The sequence below is a fragment of the Poecilia reticulata genome, linkage group LG13 (genome assembly GCF_000633615.1).
Source record: "Poecilia reticulata strain Guanapo linkage group LG13, Guppy_female_1.0+MT, whole genome shotgun sequence".
In the NCBI taxonomy this organism is placed as follows: domain Eukaryota; kingdom Metazoa; phylum Chordata; class Actinopteri; order Cyprinodontiformes; family Poeciliidae; genus Poecilia; species Poecilia reticulata.
In genome coordinates this window covers 32,857,054-32,871,127 of record NC_024343.1, presented here as the reverse complement: position 1 = coordinate 32,871,127, position 14,074 = coordinate 32,857,054, and the positions used below count along the sequence as shown (strand labels likewise).

The 14,074-nt window shown below is 42.1% G+C and overlaps 2 protein-coding genes across 4 annotated transcripts in view; both read right to left on the bottom strand.

Moving 5' to 3' along the window:
* Window positions 1-955: 955 nt before the first annotated feature.
* On the bottom strand, window positions 956-6,793 carry LOC103475258 (proteoglycan 4-like). Of its 3 annotated transcripts, none has more exons than XM_008426743.2 (7): window positions 6,118-6,793; window positions 5,986-6,039; window positions 4,409-5,455; window positions 3,943-4,263; window positions 3,351-3,863; window positions 2,880-3,200; window positions 956-1,043 (listed from the first exon to the last, which is right to left on the bottom strand). In XM_008426743.2, exons 1-7 carry the CDS (start codon window positions 6,189-6,191, stop codon window positions 1,031-1,033), a joined length of 2,343 nt encoding a protein of 780 aa, XP_008424965.1. In that variant the 5' UTR covers window positions 6,192-6,793; the 3' UTR covers window positions 956-1,030. The 3 variants fall into 3 exon arrangements, with proteins under 3 accessions (XP_008424965.1, XP_008424969.1, XP_008424966.1); XM_008426747.2 differs by having other exon boundaries at window positions 2,880-3,197; XM_008426744.2 differs by having other exon boundaries at window positions 4,409-5,452.
* Window positions 6,794-8,317: 1,524 nt separating this feature from the next.
* The window catches only part of LOC103475255 (coagulation factor IX), a 7,744-nt gene continuing 1,987 nt past the window's right edge, over window positions 8,318-14,074 (bottom strand). The window contains exons 4-12 of the mRNA XM_008426740.2: window positions 13,074-13,098; window positions 12,506-12,619; window positions 12,282-12,416; window positions 11,771-11,941; window positions 11,522-11,613; window positions 11,336-11,450; window positions 10,368-10,564; window positions 10,174-10,299; window positions 8,318-8,940 (exon numbers count right to left, since the gene is read on the bottom strand). Of these exons, the coding sequence (XP_008424962.1) occupies window positions 8,698-8,940; window positions 10,174-10,299; window positions 10,368-10,564; window positions 11,336-11,450; window positions 11,522-11,613; window positions 11,771-11,941; window positions 12,282-12,416; window positions 12,506-12,619; window positions 13,074-13,098 (1,218 nt within the window). The 3' untranslated portion in view covers window positions 8,318-8,697. The remainder of the gene's footprint in view (window positions 8,941-10,173; window positions 10,300-10,367; window positions 10,565-11,335; window positions 11,451-11,521; window positions 11,614-11,770; window positions 11,942-12,281; window positions 12,417-12,505; window positions 12,620-13,073; window positions 13,099-14,074) is intronic.

Here is a 14,074-nt window from a genome sequence, read left to right as displayed (position 1 = left end):
CTTGGTTATTAACAGGTAAAGCAGAAAGTAAACATTACTTTAATGGGAAACATCAGAAACATTCATCTGATTCCAAGTTTAATTGTTTTACCTTTTAGATTGTTTTAGTGAAATAATCTTCCTCCTGGTTCTCAAAACTGAGCATGCTCAGACTGCTGCAGGGAGGGGAGTTAAGACTACAAAGACTTTACACAGGGTTATTTTTGACACTCAAAAAGAAGAAATACACTCCTTAAACAGTAAAGACTCTATCATTCAGATGAATGATGAAGATGGATCAGACGAACAGAACAGGATCCAGATGAAACATTACAGCCAAAAATAAAACTTCCTGTTGTCAGAAAAACATTTGATCAAATATCTCATCTCATTAGAATTTCTTTAATCATCATTTTTGCATTAACTGCACTCCTGAATATATATAATTCATACTGTGCACTGCTTTATTTTTGTACAATATTATCTGAATTGAAATAAACTATTTTAAATCCATATAAATGAGTATTTAAAAGTCTATTCTTTCAGTGGGAGGACATTATAACTGGGTGATGTCCTCTATCTTCCTGGTTTTAGTCAGAAAGTCAGGTTTGTCAGCAGAACATCCACTGAGCTGGACTCTGTATCATCAGTCAGGATCTCCTTGTGGAAGTCCAGAGGAAGTCTGCTCTCATCTAGGCCATCAAAGATTAACAGAACCTGGAAGTGTTCAAATCTGCAGATTTCTTTGGTTTCAGTAAAGAAGTGATGAATTAGTCCCACCAAGCTGAGCTTTTCCCCTTCCAGCACATTCAGCTCTCTGAAGGTGAATGGAAATATGAACTGGATGTTCTGGTGTTTTTTCCCCCCCCCAATACCAGCCACTCCCTTTGTCATCAATGTTCTGACTGGTTGATCTCTGATTGTTGTTTCTGGTCTGCATGGTTTCCTGGATGCTGTTTCAATCTGTCTGACCTCATGTTCATCGTTGACTTCTCCTGTTTCTCCCTTTGTGATGTAGAGTCCAACCCATCTGCTTCAGATGGGTCCATCTTCACGTTTCATCACTGCAAGGGAAAAAAACCCTTCAGAATTAATTGTAAGTTTTTCAATTATCAATTATTTCACTCATTTGAAGGTCATTTGAATCAAATTATCTCAGTATCACTTTTATTTAAGATTTTTTCTAACCAGTAAAATGACAATAATTGTGTTATTCCTATCTGTAAAGATCAATTTATGCTTTACAGATATGAAATGGTAGAACCCTGTACCCTGTGATACAGACATATACTTTAATTTCATGACAGAAAACAATTTCTGATATAAAATCACAATTTATAATGAAAATATAAAAATATACAGATGTAATGTAAAATGTTGCTTTGTGCAAATCCATTCATCAGGGACGAGTCACTGAGACAGCAGTCTAACCAGAGGCCCAGACTTCCCTGGGCCATCTCCTCCAAACCACAAGGCATTCCCAGCAGAGGAACATCATCCCTCCAGTGTGTTCTGGGTTTTCCTCTGCATGTGCTGAATGACCAAATTTCTATCTCTCAGGGAGAACCCAGACACCCTATGGTGAAAATTCATTTTGGCCACTTGTATCTGTGGCCTTGTTCTTTCAGCCATTATCCAAAGCTCATGACCATAGATGAGGGTAGGAATGTAGATGGGAGGTTTGCCTTTGGACTCAGCTCTCTCTTCACCATGGTAGATCAGTACAGCGCCCGCTTCACTGCAGACGCTGCACCATGTAATGGAAAAATTTAAAATGTGCTCCTCACCCCTCTTCTGCTTTAGGTTATCTGCATAATCTTTGGTCAAGCTGGTTCACATTGACCTCCACAGTGTCATACAACAGCAAGGGAGAGCTCCTTGATCCTGGAGACCACCTAGTGTTACTTCCCCAACCTAGAACTTATCTGCCCTCTTTAGCATCGCATCAAAGAACAGCCCCCTTTCCTTAACAATAGACAAATGGCCTCTGTGTTGGGCTCCACAGAATCCCTGGTACATAACAATCAGGGATTCACACCTCTATTCCAATCAAGTCTCTCTTCTCTGACCAGAACCTATAAAAGGAAGCCAGATCCACTGTTGGTCAGAGCAGACTTGTCAGATCCCTTGACTCTGTATTTCTGTTCTCACCTTGAAAGGTTTTAATACATTTCTTATTTCTTCTCATCCAAACTCTTGCTAAAGTAATTTTTTCCATGACAACCAATTTGCCTGTCGATCTCCCGATCCATTTTCCCCTCATACTTGAGCAAAATCCCTGCAAAGAGCAGAGACGTGATCCTAAAGTCATCAAAATGGATCTGCTGCACCTAGGTATTCTGTCCTTATAGATTATGAACAGAATCAGTGACAAATGGTAGCCTTGGCAGAGTCCAATTCTATAGGCAAGGACTGGTGTCTGACTCTCACACCTGTCATACAGGGACCTAACAGGCCCTAAAGATGAGAATTAACTTAAAGCATTATCGTTTCCTAATGTGTGATGTGTGGATCAGTTGTTAGTCATAATAACTGTTCTGGGAATTTAAACATTGCAAAGAAATGAAAAGGTTTGATGACAGCTCCAAATATCAGATAGTTCGCACCAAAAATAAAATCAGTCAGCACTAATTGTTCCAGCTTTCCAAACAATATGGAGCCATATCAACCATAATAACCCTGCAGCCCTCTATCCAGTTCTCATGGTTCACAAATCTGTCATCATCTAGGAAGGAACCTTCTTTACATTTCCAGGTTGAATAACCTTGAAGCTAAATGAAAGCCCTTTTCTCTGGGTTCAATGAATTCCTCCAACTCCAGTGTTTGCTTCAACCACACCAACTTCATCCAGTCTGACCACATGATGTTTCAGACACACAGGGGCCAAAACAGGAACGTACCTCTCATTAGTAGAGTGATCATCTTCAGGTCCAGAATCCTCTGGAGGTTCAGAGATGCTCTGATGATGAGGTAAAGGTTCAGATCCCGACAGGGTGTCAGGTTCTGGTCCCAGCTTTGATCCAGATTCACATCCCATTAATGTCTGAGATTGAAGCTCGGGTTCAGTGTTGGGTTCAAACCATGATAGTGCCTCAGCATCTGGTACTGATTCAGGTTCATAAACTGATTTGGTTTCTGACCCAGGTACCAGTTCAGAGTTGGGTTGGTATTCGGACACTCTCTCAGGTTCAGGTTGAGGTTCAGGGAAGTCTGGAATGCTACTGTAAAAATATATTTAAGAAAAAGGGGAAATATTTTAGGGTTATCAACTGCAGTTATATGAAATATGTTTTTATTAAACAGTTATTATTTACCTTTCTAAGTTCTCACCATGAAATTTCAGACACATGAGGAATATAAGACAAACTTACCTTTGATTGGTAGACTGATCATCTTGAGGTCCAGAATCCTCTGGAGGTTCAGAGATGGTCTGAGGATGAGGTAAAGGTTCAGATACCGACAGCGTGTCAGATTCTGGTTCCAGTTTTGATCCAGATCCACATACTGATAAGAACTCAGATGGAGGTTCAGGTTCAGACTTGGGTTCAAACCCTGATGGTGCCTCAGCATCTGGTACTGGTACTGATATTAACTCAGGTTCATAAATTGATATGGATTCAGATCTGGGCACAAATTTAGGTTGAAATCCCAACAGGGTGTCTGGTTCTGGTACCAGTTCTGATCCAAGTTCACATCTTGATAAGGTCTCAGATGGAGGTTCAGGTTTAGAGTTGAGTCCATATCCTGATAGATTCTCAGGTTCAGGTTCTGGCTCTGGTTCATAAACTGAAATGGTTTCTGATCCAGAGTTGGGTTCGTATTCTGACACTGTCTCTGGTCCGGTTACAGTCTGGACTTCAGGGGAGTCTGGTTCCTGTGTGTGGCTAGAAATGTATGATAAAGGAAAAATATATTCCCAGAATTTTTTTGCACATATAGGGGACATGAATATAAAAAACTTACCTTCGATTGGTAGACTGATCATCTTCAGGTCCAGAACCCTCTGGAGGTTCAGAGATGGTCTGAGGATGAGGTAAAGATTCAGATCCCAGCAGGGTGTCAGGTTCTGATCCCAGCTTTGATCCAGATTCACATCCTATTAATGTCTGAGATTGAAGCTCGGGTTCAGTGTTGGGTTCAAACCATGATAGTGCCTCAGCATCTGGTGCTGATTCAGGTTCATAAACTGATTTGGTTTCTGACCCAGGTACCAGTTCAGAGTTGGGTTGGTATTCGGACACTCTCTCAGGTTCAGGTTGAGGTTCAGGGGAGTCTGGAATGCTACTGTAAAAATATATTTAAGAAAAAGGGGAAATRTTTTAGGGTTATCAACTGCAGTTATATGAAATATGTTTTTATTAAACAGTTATTATTTACCTTTCTAAGCTCTCACCATGAAATTTCAGACATATGAGTAAGACAAACTTACCTTTGATTGGTAGACTGATCATCTTCAGGTCCAGAATTCTCTGGAGGTTCAGAGATGGTCTGAGGATGAGGCAAAGGTTCAGATCCCGACAGCGTGTCAGATTCTGGTTCCAGCTTTGATCCAGATCCACATACTGATAAGATCTCAGATGGAGGTTCAGGTTCAGACTTGGGTTCAAACCCTGATAGTGCCTCAGTATCTGGTACTGATTCAGATTCACAAACTGATTTGGTTTCTGATCCGGATACAAGTTCAGACCCCGACAGGATGTCAGATTCTGGTTCCAGCTCTGATCCAGGTCCACATACTGATAAGATCTCAGATGGAGGTTCAGGTTCAGACTTGGGTTCAAACCCTGATAGTGCCTCAGTATCTGGTACTGATTCAGATTCACAAACTGATTTGGTTTCTGATCCGGATACAAGTTCAGATTTGGGTTCAGATCCCGACAGGGTGTCAGATTCTGGTTCCAGTTCTGATCCAGGTTCACATCCTGATAAGATCTCAGATGGAGGTTCAGGCTCAGAGTTGGATTCAAACACTGATGGTACCTCAGCATCTGGTACTGATTCAGATTCGCAAACTGATTTGGTTTCTGATCCGGATACAAGTTCAGACCCCGACAGGATGTCAGATTCTGGTTCCAGCTCTGATCCAGGTCCACATACTGATAAGAGCTCAGATGGAGGTTCAGGTTCAGACTTGGGTTCAAACCCTGATGGTGCCTCAGCATCTGGTACTGGTACTGATATTAACTCAGGTTCATAAATTGATATGGATTCAGATCTGGGCACAAATTTAGGTTGAAATCCCAACAGGGTGTCTGGTTCTGGTACCAGTTTTGATCCACGTTCACATCTTGATAAGGTCTCAGATGGAGGTTCAGGTTTAGAGTTGAGTCCATATCCTGATAGATTCTCAGGTTCAGGTTCTGGTTCTGGTTCATAAATTGAAATGGTTTCTGATCCAGAGTTGGGTTCGTATTCTGACACCGTCTCTGGTCCGGTTACAGGCTGGGCTTCAGGTGAGTCTGGTCTCTGTGTGCTGCTAGAAAAATATATCCAAGAACAAAAAGGGAAAAGTTTGCATGTTAACAATGTCTGTAGTTGTGGTGAAATTTGTCTGTTTATTTTTATTTTCAACAACTGATCAGTTTTTATGCTGTGAATTTGCCCTTGCTATAAAGTTTTCTATTCTTAATTTTGTATATATACTGCATTTTTGCAGGAAATGCACATTTTTCTACGTTGTGGTAATTTTTCACTTTTTCCATTTTCTTGATTATCTTTCTGTTTCATTCATTCAACAGATCAGCATTCACACTGCTGTTTCACACAGAACTGCATTTCCTCTCGTTTCTCTTTCTAAGCGCTCATTGTGATAGTTTAGACATATTGGGGACATTTATATGAGTCTGAATACATTCACAGGATATTGTGGATTAATAAAGAGTGGTACTTAAGCTGATGGATTTTAAAGTTTTGGAAAAACAATACAAAATGAACAGTTGAACATTCAGTCTTTCCTAGATGATAAATAGTGGATGATCATGAACTGGCGAAAAACTGAAAGCGTACCAGAATGAGCAACACCAAGTCAGACATGTTGGGATGGGATGTTGATCCTCTGAACTGTAACAACAAAAACAGAAACACTGAAGATGCTTGATGTCCATGCTGAGCTCAGCCAGTCAGAGACGCTGGTCTCACCTTTGACCTCTGCTCCGTTTCTTCTGCTCTCTGAGCAGAGGAACGCTCTCATTCACATCCTGATCCTGATCCATGCTGCTGAATCCACATCAGCTCACACTGCCTTCACCTGCAGAGGAAACAGACAGATTGTTAGGATGGATTCATCTGAAGCTATAAATGTTGGTTCTTATTCTCTGATTCACTTCAAGGTCAGGAGGTTCAGTTTCCTTAGAGTTTAAAACTGACTGGATAAGAAACATGATTCTGGAGTTGGTATAACAGAAACAGTTTTACTGGGTTTAACACAATAGTCACTGGGTGAATATTATTGGGATTCATGTAATGAAGATTGAAGAGCATGCTGCCGCTAGTCTGGAGGAGCTGAGTAGAGTCATGAGGCAGAAGCTGTTTGGTAAACGTTAGATTTGTGTGAGCAAAGGTTTGGGCACAGCTGAATGGTTGCCATGGGAGATTCAAGGACTTAAACATTCATGACAGAATCAAAGCAACACTCTGTTGCTTTGATTGCTAATTGATAAAATTATAATATGATGTGAAGCACAAAAAAGTTGATTTTATATAATACTGTCCCTTTATGAGCCACATAGAGCCATTTTGTAGCACAACTAAGTTATTATCTTACATTGCACTGTTACAAATTATGTATATATCAAATATGACTTAAAAGAAATTTCACTTTGTAATTCAACTCTTTCAAATTTTCTCTTTAAAAATTCCCACTCTTCATTGAAGCGCTGCCTTCAGGAAGTCATCCCAACATGGCTCCTCTATTAACCCTTTAACGTTTTTACACTGAGCAGCAGCTCCTGTAATGACCTCAGTAGCTCCAACAGGTGTTTGCTAATCGCTGCTGGCTAGTCTGAAGGAGCTGCGAGGGGAGGAGCTGCGTCTCGAAGGCAGGGCTAGGTCCATCCAGCTGAATGGTTGCCATGGAGATTCAAGGATTTCTCAAACACTCATTAATTAACCAAGCAACACTATTGTTGTTTTTTGATGAGAGAATAATTTTATAATATGATGTAAAACTCAAAAGTTGATTCTATATGATATCGCTGCTTTAAGCAATTAAAGATGCGGTAAAAATTTAATTGCTTGAATTAAATTTTTACCCATTTTCTATTTGGGTAAAAATGTGTTGAAGTTGTTCTAAGATTACCGGAATGGTTTCTGGGTTCTCTCACCGTCCTCTGTGTATTAACAATTACTTTCTAAAATAAATCGTAGCCTGGCTGCAGCAGCTGCACCCTGTGACAGAACAGCAGGCCTTCAGGATCTTCACCCTCAGGGTTCATTACAGCAGGGGCCCCGCTGCAAAGGTTGGCCCTGGGCCCCAAAATGACTGGGTCTGCCTCTGCATACCCTCACTCTGTGGCTTTTCCCTTTGTTTGCCATTTCCTGTTGGTATTTGTCTGCAATTCGACTGGAGTTTTGTCTCTCAGTCCTGACAGCACATGACCTGCAGAGTCACTTCCTGAAGTAAATGTTGGACTGGAAGTCTGTCGAGTTTCCAGCCTGACACTAACTTCACTGTGGAGTCATGAATGAAACTCTGACGCAGTTTTATCTCTACGAAATAAAAAGAAAAGAAAAACTCACCCAGATCCTGGCTCTTCTTCAGAAACTTCGTGTATCACCTGCAGCTTCGTTTGTCGTTTTGTTCTTCCTGATTTTTCTTGTTTTTCTTGTTGGCAGAGCCTCATGGAGACACTCCCACTGACGTGTGTGAACCTGCTGATCATCACTGCTTTTAGGCTACTTTTAGTTTTTATTTCTGTTAGAACCGTTTTACATTTCATCTTAAAAATGAAACATAATTTTTTCCAATTTAATCACCTTTTGTTTTTAAGTCTTTAAGACTTAACTACATAGACTTCTGTTTCTTATCAAGATTTCAGTTTCATATGTGATAAAGCTGGTATTTTAGTCTGTTGGTGGTTTTTTATGCTTCAATGTTTGGAAAAAGCTCTAAAGTTTGATTCATGTTAACACCTCAGGCTGGTTTTAGTTTGGAAGCTGAAAGAAAACTGAAGTTAGACTGAATTTAAGACCTAACTGCCGATGTGAAGTTTTTTAAAATACATATTTTTTATGAAATTCTCAACTCAAACGTAATCACAACAGAGCAGAAAACTAATCAGATTTGGCCCTTCACTGTTTGAATCAGAGGAAATGAGGATTTCTGTAAAAATCTGTTTATTAAAACCAGAATCTGATAAATTCATTAAGCCTTTATGAAAACATCCCATAATTCCTAACAGGATGATCCGATGTGACAGATCTGCTTGATTCAGCGTCTGTTGGTACCGAGAGCAGCTCTGGGTTATTAAACTTGCACATCCTGCTGCCTGCAGGACGGAGAAGCTCAATAATCCTTCAACATTTTGTTGCATTTCCAATAAATGTTGCAAATTTGCACAAAAAACAAATAAAAACTGAAATTAAAAAAAAAATTTAGTTTTAGCTGGAAAACTTTCTGTCTGTCAATGATTCGACTCCTTTAAGTCCGTTGATGTTCGCTGCTGGTGGTGGCGGCGGCAGTGGTGGTGGTGGTCCCGATGCGGTCCAGTCAAAGCCTCATCAGCTCAGAGTCTGGTTCCGCTCCACCCTCTGCATGGTGTCTCTGATCCAGCCCAGGAAGTTTCCCAGCCTGGTGTAAACGCCGTACTTCCCCCGCGCGGCGCATTTCTCCCCCCAGCTGACGATCCCGGTCAGGTACCAGGTTCCTCGGTAGTGGACCACGAACGGCCCGCCGCTGTCTCCGCTGCAGGCGTCCATGTTGGTCTCCAGGTAACCTGCACAGAACATGTTGTCTGTGATCACCTGCAGGACGGAGAGGGAGGAGAAGAGGGTTCACTCTGAAACATCAGGGTTTTAAAATCACAACTTTAAACAGAAAAAATAATTTAAAGCAATAATGATGTAAAAAACCTGCCTAAAATGCAACAGGTAACTGATCAGTTAATGAGAGCAACAGCTCCCCCTGCTGGAAAACAAGCTGCACATCAACCAAACAGAAATCGGTTTTAAAGCTGCAGTAACTGTTGTGGACATTTATGTTGAATTTTTGTGAATTTTTAAAAAATCAATTTAGCTTTTCTTTCAGAAGGTAAAATATACTGAAGTTAGTTTAGGACCAAAATATGTAATTATTTTTTTTATATCTGAAATTGTCTAGATTTCTTTGATAACTTTTAGACCCTCACATTAATTTCTGTGATGAAGAACACACTGGGTGCATGCAGGATGGCTTTTGTTTAGACAATATCTGAAGGTTTTGGTAAAATTATTCTGTTTTTACCACTTTTTGAACTTAAAGTATCAGATTAAGTCAACTTTCATTTACAACTAAGTTGTAAGAAATTTTTAGTTATTATTTTGTCTATATTTTGGCAAGAAGTAAAATATATATATATTTTCCAAACAATCAAGTTGGAAGTGTGATCAAGAACCAAACCACCTGCTGCCACTCACGGCCTTTCCTGGACATTTTTTGTTTTGGAACTTTTGTAAAACATTTTTTTACATATTTGTTTAATCTGTCACCATGTTGTGACAGTTTGATATGAAACAGATGATCTGTTAAAAAATCAATTTCCTCTGCCTTCTCCCAGTGTTATCTAGAAACAACCAATCAGAGCCCGGAGGCGGGACTAAGTGCTGTTAATCATGCCCATGTTCATCCTCCATCTCTTCTCTCTGCTAAACTAAAGTTTCCTAATGTAACGAATGCTAAGGCTAGTCAGCAAGGAAACCAATGACCAGAGATAAACAGTTTTCTTTCTTTCCTTTTTTTTTCTTTCAATTTTTAAATGTCACATATGACAAACACAAGTGATAGAAATGGATGTGCAAAAAAGACAATAGTAGAGAAAAGAGTCCAGTGTGGTACTTAGGTGCTTGTAGTGATAAACCGTTTTCCTGGAACGGTAAGTTAGCAAATTTAGCAAAGTCCAAAGTAAACCAGAAGAAAAATGTGGAACATTCTGCAGCATAAAACCTGGTGAGCTCTGACTTCGGCTCAGCGCCGCCCCCTGCAGGTGGGGGTCAGCTCACCTGTTCAGTGGAGGCAGAGCAGACCTGGTAGCTGACCACCGGCAGGGTCACCTTCCTCAGGAAGCGGGAGGAGCTGCCCAGGTACTGCGTGGCGCCCCACCCCGTCACCACGCCCCGGGTGTCTTCCTGAACACAGACAGGCAGTCAGAGCCCGAAACATCCATCAGCCGGACTCAAGGCTGGAACCGGGTTACCCTCAGCAGGTATCTGGACAGGTGGGGGTCCGGCAGGCAGGCGGGGACCGCGGTGGGGCCCCTGAGGGCCGGCTGGGCCAGGTAGAGCAGGGCGATGTCGCTGTCGAAGGTGTAGGAGTGGAAATGAGGATGGACGATGATCTGCTGGATCTTTATTTTCTGCTCGTCTGGATCAGGACGTTTTTTATCGTAGTCACCTGAAAAACAAACAAACAAAGGAATAAATAATCATGAGACGAAGAAACTGAGAAAAGGAAAACAGAACTTATGAGCAGAATTATAACTGCTGTTGCTTTTTTTTTATTAGATGTTTTCGTGATTTTATGCTTTGATGCCTTTAAACAAATGTGTTTCTCTAGTTGGATGTAAATGTTGATACTTGTAAACGGAGCTGCCGTCTCACCAGATTCCTCTTGAAAAAGAAACAATGAATGTAACTTTTATAAAAAATATTTTTTATATTTGTTGAATCTGTCACCATGTCGTGACAGTATGAGATGAATAATCTGTCAAAAAAAAAAAACGATCTTCTCTGCCTTCTCTCAGTGCCAACTGCAAACAGCCAATCAGAGCCAGGAGGCAGGGCCTAGCGCTGTCAATCAAGCCTGTGTGCGTGTGAACTTCAATAACGTTTTCTCATAGTTTATGCTTTCTAGCAAATATTCCTGAAGGAGAAACTTCAACCATCAAAGACTAACAGCAAATCTACCTCCAACTTAGAAAAGTAAAATAAAGTTTCAAAGTGGTCTAGTCAAATCCCAGACTTAAATTTGATCGATAGTCTGTAGGCTTAAAACACTGAAAAAATAAATCAAAGCAGTAAATCAGACATCAAACCAGCCAGTCAGTACAGAGACCAATCAAACCGGCTGATGGTTTCCATCGGTTTGTTCTGGTCCAGCAGGCCCGTCTGGGACAGGAACAGGAACCAGTTAGCCAGGTTTTTCAAAATAAAGCTCTATTCTCACCTACAGTAATGTGGTCCGCTGAGTCCTCAAAGCAGTGAGCTGCAGAAACAACCCAACGCTCCGAAACCAGGGTTCCTCCACAGAACCCGAACCCGTCCGACCTGTGGACCAGAACCTGGACACAACCGGTCAGAATCAATCAGAACCTGATCAGAACCTGAACAGATCCATCAGTAGAAGACTAACCTGCCAGGGACTTCCTCCTCGGCTCTCCAGGTTTCCTCCCACAATACGAGTTGAATAATTCTCCTCCATTTGTCCCTCTGTCTGGTTCCCACCTGCCAATCAATCAATCAATCAAGTTTATTTGTATATTTAAGCAACAACACAGTTCAAGGAAACATTATAAATGCCCTTCAGGTGACGGAAGGCCGTGTTTGTAGCCGTCTCTGTGTGTCTCTGCAGGTTCAGCTGTAATAACTGAAGTTGACCAACCAGACGTCGAGTTTGTTGCCTCTGACGGTTCTGTTGAGTTGTGTTGCGTTGTGTTCATGTTGGTGCTGTTCTGGTCCGTTGTCATGGTAACGTTGTCGTCCTCCAGGAGATCCAACAGGGATCGACCGTAGTGCAACGCTGCCATCTGCTGGCGGCCGCAGGGAAACTCCACTGGATGGGAGAATAAAGCAGTTATGGAAAGTTTCACCTCAGGAAAATCTGACGGATTACAGGAGGAGGTGGGAATTACAGATTAGACAGGAAAATTAGTGCAACACAGGATAATGACCTGTCAGACAGGTGAGACTCAGATCAACTTTGTTTCAGATTAGACCAGATTAGATCAGGTTTATTTCAGATTAGACCAGATTAGACCAGGTTTATTTCAGATTAGACCAGATTAGATCAGGTTTATTTCAGATTAGACCAGGTTTATTTCAGATTAGACCAGGTTTATTTCAGATTAGACCAGGTTTATTTCAGATTAGACCAGGTAAAGGTAGTGTGTTACCTGTTGGTGTGCAGCTCTTTTCATCAGCCTCCAGTTTAAATCCGTCAGCACAGCCACACTGAACTCCAGCGCCCCCCGGCAGGTCTTGGCAGTACTGCAGACAGCCACCGTTCCCATAGCGACACTCCGACACCTCTAGACACGGCAGAGACACAGGTAGCAGGTGAGGTGTGTGACGCCGTTTATCCGAGTGCTGTTTATCCGAGTCGCAGCTCGTTTCTGACCCGAGTCGCAGGTTTTCCCGCGGAACCTGGGAGGACACAGACACAGAAACTGATCCCGGTCCTGACTGCAGATTCCTCCGTTAAGGCAGGGGTTGGTCCGGCACGGGTTCAGATCTGGAAACAGAGAAGACACAGGTAGACCCGTCACCTGGCAGTGATGTCATCAGGCAGTGACGTCACCCGGCAGTGATGTCACCAGACAATTACTATACCTATCAAGGTCATGTGATCAGGTGAATTTCTCATTCAGCTCTAAATCCAGCTAGAAAACCAAAACATGTCTCAACATAATGGTTTTATGCATAACTAGGGCGGCACGATACGGCAGGAAAACAAATGACGACATGATCACTTCATATCAGTCGATATCAAAACTGTTTTTGTTGTTGTTGTGGTTTTAATTACCTGAAATGCTGCCAAACTGTGGATAACCATTTCATCCACACTTTTCTCTTTATGTTGTTGTTTTTTTTAAGTGGTTATGAGACACTGCACACGTTACTCAACAGGTTGTTGCTAGGTAACCAGAGCGTGTCGCTATAGGTAAATGAACGACAGTTTTACTCACTTTGGTATCTGTACCAGAACTCCATCTGCGGATGAGAGTTCAGAGTTAATATCTGCAGCAAAAACAACTCAACGACTAGAAGAAACAATCCAGGTTCATTTTCCAAAGACACATTTCATCGTGTTATTCCATCATCTACAAATGTTGCATTTTCAAACTAAACGTTTTGCACTCAGCTCAACACTCCCTCTCCAGCTTTCCTGGTGGTTCAAAACTAATTATTTAGTGTTGAGCTCAGACTGGCATGTTTGAGATGAGCTAAATATTAATCAAGCTCAGATCTAACTAAATATTTAGCTTTAAAATATTTTTTTTGTTTTGCTAACGAGACAAAATGAGGATGAAACTGAAGATTCAGTTTGAAACTGTGGCAAACAAACAACACGGTGAAAATATGACTGAAAAATTTACCTCAGTGTTTTTCTCTTTTGACTAAATGACCCAAATTATTGGTGTTAATGTTTTACAGAGCAAATTTACATATAAGCCAAATATTAATGTAATAAAGTTAACAGAACCAGAAGATGTCTAATAATTTCCCTATTTGTAGAACAAACCTGAAACTGACACTACAGGGCAACCAGACCCACCATGCTGCCCCTGGAAGATAAACCTCATCACTGAATGTGGCCCCTGGCCCCCGTGTGGCCCCCAGTGTGGCTCCTGGCCCCCAGTGAGGCCTCCTGTCCTATAATATGACCCCTGGCCCCCAAGTGGCACCCAGTGTGGCCCCCGTCCTCCAGTGTGGCCCTTGGCCCCCAGTGTGGACCTCAGCGTGGCTCCAGGCCCCCAGTGAGGCCTCCTGTCCTATAATATGGCCCCTGGCCCCCAGTGTGACTCCAGCCCCCAGTGTGGCCTCCAGGCCCATAATATGGCCCCTGGCCCCCAGTGTGGACCCCGGTGTGGCCCCTGGCCCCAGTGTGGCTCCTAGACCCCAGTGTGGCCCCTGGCCCCCAGTGTGGCCTCCTGTCCCATAATATGGCCCCCGGCCCCCAGTGTGG

Excerpts from the sequence above, each read along its gene's own strand:
- LOC103475258 (XM_008426743.2), bottom strand. The coding sequence starts at position 6,191 with ATGGATCAGGATCAGGATGTGAATGAGAGCGTTCCTCTGCTCAGAGAG. Across the intron at positions 4,264-4,408 it reads GATCAGTCTACCAATCAAAG|TAGCATTCCAGACTCCCCTG; the intron begins GTAAGTTTGTCT and ends ATATTTTTACAG. Across the intron at positions 3,201-3,350 it reads GATCAGTCTACCAATCAAAG|TAGCATTCCAGACTTCCCTG; the intron begins GTAAGTTTGTCT and ends ATATTTTTACAG.